This window comes from Amblyomma maculatum, chromosome 4 (assembly GCF_055883805.1).
Source record: "Amblyomma maculatum isolate TAMU_Amacu chromosome 4, ASM5588380v1, whole genome shotgun sequence".
Classification (NCBI taxonomy): domain Eukaryota; kingdom Metazoa; phylum Arthropoda; class Arachnida; order Ixodida; family Ixodidae; genus Amblyomma; species Amblyomma maculatum.
Window position 1 is genome coordinate 10,658,283 of NC_139347.1, and position 12,087 is coordinate 10,670,369.

The 12,087-nt window shown below is 43.9% G+C and overlaps 1 protein-coding gene across 1 annotated transcript in view; it reads left to right on the plus strand.

The window, feature by feature from the left end:
• The first annotated feature begins 5,463 nt into the window (after nt 1–5,463).
• The window catches only part of LOC146190292 (dachshund homolog 1-like), a 45,179-nt gene continuing 38,555 nt past the window's right edge, over nt 5,464–12,087 (plus strand). The window contains exon 1 of the mRNA XM_084599783.1: nt 5,464–5,796. Within this exon, the coding sequence (XP_084455909.1) occupies nt 5,464–5,796 (333 nt within the window). The remainder of the gene's footprint in view (nt 5,797–12,087) is intronic.

Here is a 12,087-nt window from a genome sequence, read left to right on the forward strand (position 1 = left end):
GTTCTTCAGGACAGCTTCAATACCTGGCTCAAACGATGGTCCAAAGCGGCCTTTTCTATACTATTCAGGCCATCTGTAATTTTTGTTCTCACTCTAATCGAGGGCATTGTCCGTTCTTCTGCCTCTCTGCCTGTACCGGGTATCCGTTGCTCCGCAGTTCTGGGTATTATGCACCAAACCTGCCCCACAAGCTGTTATTGAGACTATACTTATGTCATTGGATTGGAAAACATTTATTGTCAGCAATGAGCTATTTGTGGGCACTACATTTAAATGGCCTCAAGTCCGTTGCTCCTGGCGACCTTATGAGCCCACTCAGTCGCCCGAACTTGCGTCAACATATTTTTACTAGTCTATTTTACGGCGTCTTTTACTGGCTAAAAATGCATGTCCTGCTTCTTGTCATAAAAGAGCTTAAACACCCTCAGGTACCGCCGACGTAAGGCAATGAGATCACTGTGCTCGATCCGAGCAAGATTCCGCTTTCTTTTCTCGAATGAGAAAACGCTCTTCTTCAACAACCTCCACAAGGTGGTTTTCTTGAAGTTCGGCAAGTCATCGTCTTCGTTGACAGCCTTTTGAATCCTGTCCAGTGTGAGTACTTTCAAATTTGTGTACATACCATCGGTCATCGAACAAAAGCTGCCTGTCGCACACGTCAACGCTCAATTTAAAGGCGGCTCAGAATCATCTAGATAACGTCGCAAACTGTAGCGCAACCTGGAGCATTGTACAGGGTCTTGAATATTTGGGGGCTGGGATTTAAAAAATTCCTGTGCAAAATCTACTGCCCCATTCGAGCTGAAATAACGTTCACAAAGTAGAAATATATCGTCTACGTTATCTGATAAGTGATTCAGCATCGGTACTTGCCTAGATTTTCCGAAATCGAGAAAAAAACTGCTCTCGGCGGCGTGCACAATTTTCGCAGAAGAGAGTCGAAAAGCTATTTTGACATGATGCGTCATCTGTCGGGCAGCGAGGCAAGAGCGCCGACGGCCGGGATGGAGCTTGTCTCACTTCTCGACAGATGGCGTATCATGTCAAAATAGCTTTTCAACCCTCTTCTGCGAAAATTGTGCACGCCGCCGAGAGCAGTTTTTTCTCGATTTCGGAAAATCTAGGCAAGTACCGATGCTGAATCACTTATCAGATAACGTAGACGATATTTTGCTACTTTGTGAACATTATTTCAGCTCGAATGGGGCAGTAGATTTTGCATAGAAATTTTTTAAATCCCAGCCCCCAAATATTCAAAACCCTGTAGAAACATACGTGAGTGGTCGGAATCTTCGAGACAGATCTGGGCGCGTCTTTCGCGACAAACTGATAAAGCTGCGTCTCGCGACATCGAGCATTAGCAAACAATCAATACAGAATTGATATGCGTGCCAGAATCAGTGATAAGGCCGCATGCCGATGGCTGCTAAAAAACAAAACAAAAAAAAAATCAAGAAATACAGTGTTGAAGGTTTCGCGCGGCAATATGTATTAAGCTTGCATACAAAGCAGTTACTATTTCCTCTCATCACGGATGCAAGGTGCGCAAACAAGGGCCTTGACAGCGTTGCACCTGATGTATGAAACGGAGTACAGATCGCCTGACAGCGCGCCGTTCGAAGAGTTGAGCGCCGTTTCAAATTTTAAAAATGGCTCCTTCCCACGTGGGCTGTCTGAACGTAAAAGGTAGAGCCAGTCGTATCGCCTCGTTGTACACCGCAGTCTTAATCTTGTGGCGATACAAGGCACCAAGTTTGAAAGGGAAGATCTAACCGAGCGTATGGTGCAGCCATTTAAGGCGAGATGTAATGTTTGTGTAAGACCGAGGGAAAGGCGACTGGATGTGTCTTGTTAGTGGGACAGAATTTGGGGGTTGTTAAATCTGTTACTGTATGTGCTGTCGGTTGATTTATTGTTTGTGATTGTGTATTGCAAATGCAGGAGTGGCGGATCGTCTGTATTTACACACCTTCAAAACGCGATTAAAGAAAAGCTTTAAAAAAAAATAAAATTCAAACTTTTGTTGACACCCAATAGCTGAATATCTTTCTAGGATATTTTAATTGCGTATTATCTGCAAGAGACAAAGCAAGCGAAGCTCTTTTTAGGCATGCAAGTACTGTTGTACGTAATGATATGCTAAATGACTTCAACCTGGATGATGTCTGTGAGTGTGTAACTGGGTCTGAAACTGTTCGGTACACTCATTTTCTAGGGAGCAGCCATGCACGATTAGACTACGTTTATGTTTCAGTGGAACTACTGCGTCTTTGTTGGGATTATGACGTGACTCCATTGTTCTTCAGAACTGATCACTGTTTAGTTTCAGTGCCGCTTGGCATGGAACAGCAGAGAAAATAAATTTCAGTCGGGACCTTTGGAAACTAAACGACGAGCAGTTGGGCGATGAAATGTTTAGAGACTTTGTTAACGGTGCTTTGGAAGAGATGGAATCACATGCCGAAACAGACTTCTGAGCCAGATGGGAAGGGTTTAAAAGGTTCTAAACACGAAAGCAATTGAGAGAGCGGGTGAAATTGCCTAGAACAAAAGAGTACGTTGTAGTCTCCTAGAAAATATTCTGCAAGCACCAATCCAAGAGGGATATCAGGCCTCGGGGTCATACAGCGACGACACACATGCCGTGAAATCCCAATTATAAATGTCGGATAAGGAGCGCTTTTAGGGTGCAATCCTAAGATCGAGAGTGGAGGAGCTCTTGCTTGATGAATCACTCACAAAAAGTACATTAGAGCAAAGAGAAAAGGTATGCTTGCCAAAATATAATCTTTGAGATTGAGTATAATGGAAAAAATATTTGTTATCATGCAGAAATATTACCAGCCTTTGCGGCGTTTTACAGAAACCTCTTATCAACCAATGTGGTTGACTTGAAAAAGTCGAAGGAAGAAATCCTTTTAGAACTACCACAATCGATACAGACGCCGTGACTCACCTTCATCTATGATTCTTCTTGCCGGCCTTGATCCACTTAATGAAAGGAGAAAGAAAGCCCGTCTAGCCTTCCTTGAATCGTTATATTGTTCCACACTTGGCATTAAACCTGACACCTACATGAAAAAAGATTCCTCCAGACCCTCTCGCCATAAACACTGTCTTGCCTTGTCACCTATAATTGCCCGAACTAATATGTACAAATTCTCGTTTTTTCCACGAACAATCGAAGACTGGAACGCCATACCGATTGACTCGCCGTTTTTATCGCCTCCCAATTGAAGTGTCCTATGTTCTACTGTGCATTGTATTCTTGGTGTTATCAGTTCATCGTTGTGTAAAATTCTTTGTTTTATTGTTTTCAAACTGCATGACATCTGATGCAAACCACCTCTCCTGCTTGGGCATTTAATATGCCTGCAGTATTTCTTAAATAAAAAAAAAATGAAGAGACTAAGCTGCACATTGGGCTGTCTATTACTGTAAGCGAAGTCACAAAGGCTGTTGACGAGTGGAACAATCGAAACTCTCCAGGCCCTGACGGCCTTACTTCATCGACTTACAAAATAGTTAAGCATAAAATAGCACCAGTATTATCTCAGGTTTTTACAGAAGCACATGATTGCAACTTGCTGCCCCCTTCATTCTCGTTGGCGAATACACTGATGGCGAATACTGATGAAAGTGCAAAAGTGAAGCAGATTTCGGGTTTCCGTCCAATTAGTTTGGCAAATGCAGAATACAAAATATTAAAGAAAATTCTTGCTGCGAGGTTTCAAACCGTAATTACAGAATTTGTAGGCCCTCATCAGACATGCGACATAAAAAGTTGATCAATTGTTACAAATATTCAAGTAGCCAGGAGTGTACTGGAGTGTTGTGATTGTATGGATGGTATCGTAGCCATGCTTCAAATTGATCTAGAGAAATATTTTGACCATGTCTCACATGAGGTGTTATTTGCGACACTGGAGCACCTAAACGTTGGATCGCTCCTGATGAAGGGCGTACGCATGGCATACAGAATGCACAGTACTAGATTAATCGTGAATAAAGTGCTTAGAGGATACCGGTTCACCGATCAGTGCGTCAGGGGTGTCCACTCTCACTATTGCTCTTCTGTATCGAATCTTTTTGTTAGGCGGGTTCTCGCCAGTAGCTTAATTTCTGGGTCTGCACTCGAGTCACGTGAACTGGGAATTTTAGCATATGCTGGCGATATAGCCGTATTATGCGTAGGCAAAAAAAGTGTTAGTCAGGCTGTGATTATGGTCAAAGATGTTTGCAAGCTTAGTGGGAGCACTTCCGACTGGCATAAATGCTTGGGGTTTTGCCACTGTAAATGGGAAACAACGCCTCGAATATTCGAAACCATTACGTGCTTATCGATTCCAACAAAGTATACTGGCAACAGGAGACAGATGATATGCGGAATAAGGCTAAAAAAAAAAAAGGGGGGGGGGGGGGGAGAGCAGAGTGTGGTATGTGATGCAGGTTTTCTACTGTTTAGGAATAAATATACAAAAGATACACAAAGTCTTCGCAGTTTTTATCTGAGCTCCAACTTATAAAAAAACAAGTCGAAACAAGGCAGCCTTCATAGACAGCGCCGCGGTTGGTGTGTTTTGTTTTTGTAAGTCGAGACCAAAAAAAAGCTTTTTTTTTTTTTTTTATAAACGTTTCACCTGTGTGAAAACGAGCACCATACCAGGAGAAACTTGAACCTTTTTGAAAGACCGATGGGTGTGGAGACGCCACGAGAGATCTTTACATCCTAGTCCTTATCATTCCTTTGGTTTTCCTTCTGGCTATCATAATATGAATTAAACGGTACCTTTATTGCTCTTTTCTGCCATGGCATAACATTCGTGTCAATGCAGAACTGCTCTGCACTACCGTGACAGCAATACGGCGGCATGATGAGGCGCGGCCGACAGAACTGGCGCAAGCGTTCATAATCAAGCGTCCGCTGCGAACTTCTTTTTTTTTTTAGCTATCGTTTATCCCATGACTTCCTTTTTTTTTTCTTTTTTTTTTTTTAATCCCGACCACCATTTCCCTCCTGCCTCTGCGTAGCACAAGAAAGAGAGACACATATATAGGCCGGCATTATTTTCAAAGGACGGCTATCCTTTCCGCTCCTCGGTACGGTCGCTCAGTCCAGGAAAAAAGAAAGGAGGGGAGCACGTTCGCCAACATCCCGCCATCCCGCGACGGGACAGCCGCCGCCGCCGCTCAACTTTGCTAGGGCACCGATCACTCCCGCAAGAAAGGGACGCGAAAGACGCCCCGGTGCCCTCCTCCCTGCGATCGGCCTCTGCTCAAGCGGTGGGACAGGGAGCATCCCCGTAGGGAGAATGAGAGAGGGGGACTGAGGGAAGGTTCCCGTGCGCCCCGCCCCCGGGCCGGCCCCGTCGGCGCGCGCGAACGCGCTTGCCGCGGCTCCGACCCTGGGCCTGGCACGCGAAGCACGTGCCCGCCTCGATGAGCGTGTCGCAGGCAGTGCCGATGGAACCTGCCGGCCACGCCGCCGCTGCTGCTGCCGCTCCGGTGGACCTGTCGCGCTCGGCTTCGGGCCTGAGTCCCCCCGGTCTGAACGGAGGCGGCCCGGGTCCTGCAGCGGTGCTGAGCGGCGCAGGACTGAGCTCGCCGGCGCTGACTTCGGCCGGCCTAGGCGCAGGATTGAGCCTGTTGCCCAGCCTGTACGCTGGTAGCCGCAGCGGCGACTACGGGGTGCCGAGCAACGGAGAAGCGACTGAGTGCCGCCTGGTCGAGTACCGAGGGGAGCGAGTAGCGGCCTTTGTCCAGCGAAGCGGGGAGCTCCTGCTGTGTTTGCCGCAGGCAAGAAGCGCATTTTCTTTCATGGTCTTAGCTAGAATGCGCTAAGACTAGAAAGTAGTGGCATCGTACAAAATTGCTGCACATGCTTGATAGTGCCATTAGGAATGCTTAAGTTTTGCGTATAGGAGGAACGAAAAGACACTTATAGCTTCATTTTCGAAACTCTGTAAAGGAAGAACGTAGCATAATATGTGCTCGGTAGTGTCTAGGTGCATTGATTTATATTAGTGGTTTCTTAAGCTTTATGCTGTTTTACCGTAAATGAAGCAATGCCCTTTTATGAGTCTTACGTAATATCGATAAATACGTATGGTCAATCAAAACCAGAAGGAAAGAGGTTCATGTGGCATTCAGCAGCCGGCCAGAATAGTTTGTTGTAAAGATACCCTGTTTTTTTTTTATCAAAAAGAAGAAACAGAGGGAAATCGTTGTTTTGCGATGGTGCAGTGGTTAAGATACCTGACTACTGTGCCGAAGTACCTCGGTTCGATCCCGACCCCCAGCGGCTGCGTTTCGATACAGGCGAAACGAAGAGGCGTCCGTGTGCTTTGCGATGTCAGTGCACGTTAAAGATCCCCAGGTGAACGAAATTACTCGGAGCCCTCCACTACGGCACCCCTTTCTCGCTCTCTGCTTTCACTCCCACCATCCTCCCTTCCATTACAGCGCGGTTCAGCTGTCCACAGAACAAGTGTGACGGATACAGCTTTTTCTTTTCTGTGGACCAATTATTATAAATCGTTGTTCTTGCAATCAGCTAGCAAATTTAAACAGAACAGCCATAGAGCACCTGAATGTTTCTTGCTAGTTGTTAGCGCTAATTTTTGTAGTTCTGTCATTGACATACCATTGAAGCGTACCGCTCGCACAATAGTGCATTCAAACAACACACGTGTGTATGCGCCTATCAGGAAAGGGAGGAAAATAAAGGAAAGTTATGCAGGGCGAATAACTGCCTCACTGGATGCCATGCACTCACAACCCAACCACGTTGTGCATCATCATCATCAGCCGGACTATACCCACTGCAGGGCGAAGGTCGCTCTTCTATTCCCCCAAATAACCGTTCCTTTGCTAGCTGCATCCACTTGATCCCTGCGAACTTCTTGACCTCATCCACCCACTTAACTTTCTGCCGCCTCTTGCTACTCTTTCCTTCCCTTGAAATCCAATTTGTTGCTCATAGCGACCACCGGTTATCCTCTCTTCGCATTACATACCCTACCCATGCCATTTCGTATCCTTGATTTCCATTAGAACGTCATATATATACTTTGTCAAAAGTTTAGAGTCCCAGGGGGTTTCTTTCCGAGTCACTCCCTGTGTCTCATAATGCATTCCCAGTGCTCCCAATATGCTGGGACTAAGAAGGTATTTTAGCGTCTCATCACGACTTTGAAGCAGACGTCCTCGTCTGTAAACTTTCAACAAAGACTGTACAATAATATTGTAAAATCAAGACCTCACTTCCCATTACCTTCGCACTGCGAAAGACTTCGCGGGGCAATGAAATAAACTCGTTATAAGAGAGAAGGAGGGCTCTGCTCTTAGTTACCGAATGCGCAGAACAGTCTTTCGCTAAAATGTGCGAGACAAGTTTCTAGGTTCTCGCTCAAGGTTTCACCTCATCGCCGGTGTCGATGCGGTGGGCTACAACAGATGTTTGGCCAAGAGGTCGGGCTCCAAAATAAAAAATGGCGCTATTTGAAAGCAACAGCTTGTAGAGCGTGTCGACAGAATCAGGTTGCAGGTCGGCCGCAATCATGCTGGAAACAGGATCACGGTGTAAAGGAGACGACTTAGGAGCGGTAGGGGCTGTGCAAGGTGCAGAATGAGGGTCGGTAGTTAGGGCTGAAAGTTCACAGTCGGTCAGCGGGGACAGTTCAGCTAATGAAATTCCGTCGGGAAGGACTTGGGTCGACAAACTGAAGTTTAGGACTGGGAGAGTGGTGTGATTTTGAGATACGTGTACGATGATGTGTGGGAGGGTGACGTGACGCTGCAGGACGACGTCTGTAATTGGGCACGCAAGGTAGTCTCCATCGGGCACGGGCAGGAAAGGGCACATAGGAATATAAACAACAGCTTCCGGAGGGAAGCGGGAATATTTTGCTGAGCGGAGGCGAGGAGGCGTGGAGAGGTATTCAGGGCAGAGGGGAAGGTCCAGGCGTAGAATGCCGGTTGAGCAGTCAATAAGGGCTGAGTGAGCGGTCAAGAAGTCAAGGCCAGGGATCAGGTCATGGGGGCATTCCTGGAGCACGGTGAATAAGACTGGTGTGTGACGACCAGCAATGGTTACACGGGCGGTACACATACCAAGCACGGCAGCAGGGCTGCCATTGGCGACACGAACGGTGGACGAAACTGCTGGCATCAGGACTTTCTTCAGGCGAAGACGAAACGAGAAACTGAGGACAGAGAGTTGTGCACCAGTGTCAGTAAGAGCAGAGACAGGACTTCGATGAGGTTAGATTGTGGAGCAAAAGGTCGACAGAGGTTTTTCAGTCCGGGCGAATGCAGCAATATATATATATATATATATATATATATATATATATATATATATATATATATATATATATATATATATATATATATATATATATATATATATATATGTATATATATATATATATATATATATATATATATATATATATATATATATATATATATATATATATATATATATATATATATATAGTGGCTACAAAGCAACCATTGTTCTGCATAAAAAGTAACAAAATTCCTACAAGGAAAGGCGTTACACAAGGAGACACGATCTCCCCAGTACTATTCACAGCTTACATAGAGGAAGTACTCAGAGACTTGAAATGGGAGCAGTTAGGGATAAGGGTAGATGGAGAATACCTCAGTAATTTGCGATTTGCTGATGACATTGCCTTGCTAAGTAACTCAGGGGATGAACTGCAAAGAATGATTGGCGACTTAGACAGGAATAGCAGAAAGGTAGGCTTGAAAATAAATATGCAGAAGACTAAGGTAATGTTCACCAGCCTCGGGAGCGAACAGCAGTTCACAATAAGTAGCGAAGCACTGGAAGGAGCTAGCAAATTTGTCTACTTAGGACAGGTAGTAACCACAGGTCCAGATAATTAAAGGGAAATAACAAGGAGAATATGACTGGAATGGATTCCGCACCAAATTCCGCAGAGTGACATTTTGTGAACTCATGTCAAACCTTTTCTTTAACCCAACTAATCTCTTCGCCAACAGGACAAAGCGTACAATCATCTGGCACACTTGATCTGACCCTATAGCGTCACATCCAGACGAGCTATTATCCCTTTTACATCTTCCTGAACTTAGTGGTCGTTCGATAATCCACGACACGTTTCTCAACCACCTACCAAAACCTAAAAAAGTAACTAAAACACTCACCCTTTATGAAGGCGATTATCAGAACGGTTTCTTATCGACCTCGAGCAAAGATCTACCGAGACTAACTGGCTTTAAAAAAAAAGAAAGAAAAAATAAATAACCTCATACAACAATAAATTTCTACAATTACTGTAAGCAAGCTTGTTACTACCCCTTGGTTCAATAATACAGTAAAATGCCTCAATAACAAGAAGAAAAGGCTCTTTGGAACAACCAGAATAAATAATAACCCTAATACATGGCAAACTATTACGATGCCAAAAAACTATTTAGCACCCATGTTTTTAAAGCTAAGCAATCATTTTTGAATACGATACTTCCCGAAATGCTTCTCACGAACCCTCGTCAATTCTGGAGACGCATCTATCCTATTCCTAGCAACCCAATAACACTTTGTGATACATGGCTGCAGTTGCAGAACCTGATGTTGCTGAAGTATTACGCCGCACCTCTAGTTCTTTATTCGCTCGCAAACCGGATGGGAACCTACCTGATTTTCTGTCCATTAGTTTCTCTGATATGCCTGATATATCATTCGAACCCCAAGGTATTGTTAAAATAATTGATTCTTTGAAACTGACCTCATTAACAGGTATTGACGACACTAACGCAAATATACTAAAAATACAAAGCTAATTACAAGTGTCCTGTTATGTCATATCTGTAAGCAATCGCTTTCATTAGGCATTGTACCTCACGACAGGAAAGTGGGCAAAGTCATTCCAGTACCGAAAAAAGGGCCTTCATCTTCCCGTCATGACTACCGTCCGATATACATTACAAGCGTTGCGTATAAACTAATGGAATGTTATCTTTTCTCACATCATGAAATTTATTCTATCTGTTCATGTCTTTCACGGTATCCAACACGGTTTTATAAAAGGTTTTCCTTGCGATACTCAGTTAGCCCTATTTGTTATCGACCTAAGCTACAACCTTGATCTCATCATTCTAGTGGACGCCATCTTCTTAGATTTTGAAAAGGCATTTGACAATGTTTCCGACAAACGTTTTTTTTTTTTTTAATTTTCAAGTCTTAATCTCAATTCTTAGGTTTTTGACTGGCTTTCCTGGGGACAGTCCTGGGGCCCTTGCTTTTTCTTACCTCTAAAAACGAAGCTCTAACATACACTTATTTGCTGACGATTGTGTTGTTTACCGTCTTATAATTACTCAGAGTGATCGTCAGCTTCTTCAATCCGACATAGATCGCGTTTTAACTTGATGCTGTAAATGGCTAATGTCTCTGAACGTGAAAAAAACCCTCTTTACTTTCCTTTCACAGGCGTACCTCTGAACCATCTTCAAAGTACTTGATTGCTAACTCAGAAATTGCAGCTGTAACCACATATAAATACCTTGGCCTTGATTTAACACATGATCTTATGCGGACATACCACGTAACACAAATCATAAAGAAGCAAATCGAGTTCTGGGATATATTCAGCGAACACTACGTCTAGCACCACCATCGTTAAAATCATTAACCTATGCAACATATGTAGGCCCAAACTTGAGTATGCATGCGCTATTTGGGACACTAATCAAAATAAACTAACACACTAGAAGCAATACAAAACTGCGCCGCTAGATTCATCTTCTCTGCCTATTCTTATCATGAAAGTGTTACCAAACTAAAATGCAATGCTCATCTCTCGAATTTAGCTAACTGGCGTAGGATCGCAAGACTGTGCCTACTTCATAAATAATCATGTTCCGCACGAGTCTTATCGTCCCTGCATACCGCAGCTCCAGCCGCACAAAGAACGGAAAGACCACCGCAAGCCCGTACATCTGCGCATCTATATTCGTTTTTCGTGGGCACAGCAAAAGACTGGAATGACTTGCCTGCCGACGTCGTGCTCCATACTGGCCCATCATTATTCAAATCATCAATCGAATCAATATTATGCCCTGTAACCCACTCCCTCATGTAATACCCTTCAATGGGGCCTTCGAGGCTGTATTAAATAAATAAATAAATAAATAAATAAATAAATAAATAAATAAATAAATAAATAAATAAATAAATAAATAAATAAATAAATAAATAAATAAATAAATAAATAAATAAATAAAAAATGGCAAGTATTCGCAGATTACGACTAGCAGCTTGCCGGTATCGTTCAAGAGGAAAGTATACAACAGTTGCATCGCATCTTGCCTGTACTCACCTATGGTGCTGTAACGTGGAGGCTAACGAAAAGGATTCTACTTAAGTTGAGGACAACACAGAGGGCTATGGAAAGAAAAATGGAAGGTGTAACATTAGGAGATAGGAAGCGCGGCGAGTGGGCCAGAGAAATAACTCGAGTTAGGGAAATTCTAGTGGAAATCAAGAAATCGGTATGGGCAGGGCATGTAGTGCATAGAGAGGACAACCGGTTGTTGCTTAGGGTAACGAATTGGATTCCAAGGCAAGGAAAGCGTAGAAGGAGAGTGGCAGGAAGTTAGGGGGGTGGATGAGGTTAAGATGTTCGCAGGGGTCAAGTAGATGCAGCTAGCACACGACCGGGTGAAGTGGAGGAGTATGGGAGAGGCCTTCACCCTGCAGTGGGTAATAGTCCAGCTGATTATTATAATGATGATGATGATTGTGATGATGCATCTAATATTGCAAGCTTTCTCGGCATATTATTTGCAGAGATGCTGAGAAATAAGCTATTCCTTCAATGTTACAGAAAAATTACGAGCATTTAAGTTTGAATATAGAGAAAGACTACCTTTTTGAAAAGCATAGTTTTCGTTGAAACTGCCAGTTCTGCTTTTGTCAGTTTTACTGAATATATTTATTCCACGACGGTTATTATACGTTACTGCTTCAGGCAGGTTCCCAAGCCAAGTATATCGGGATATCTGTCAGCACGGGCGTTATAAATTCGGATCGCG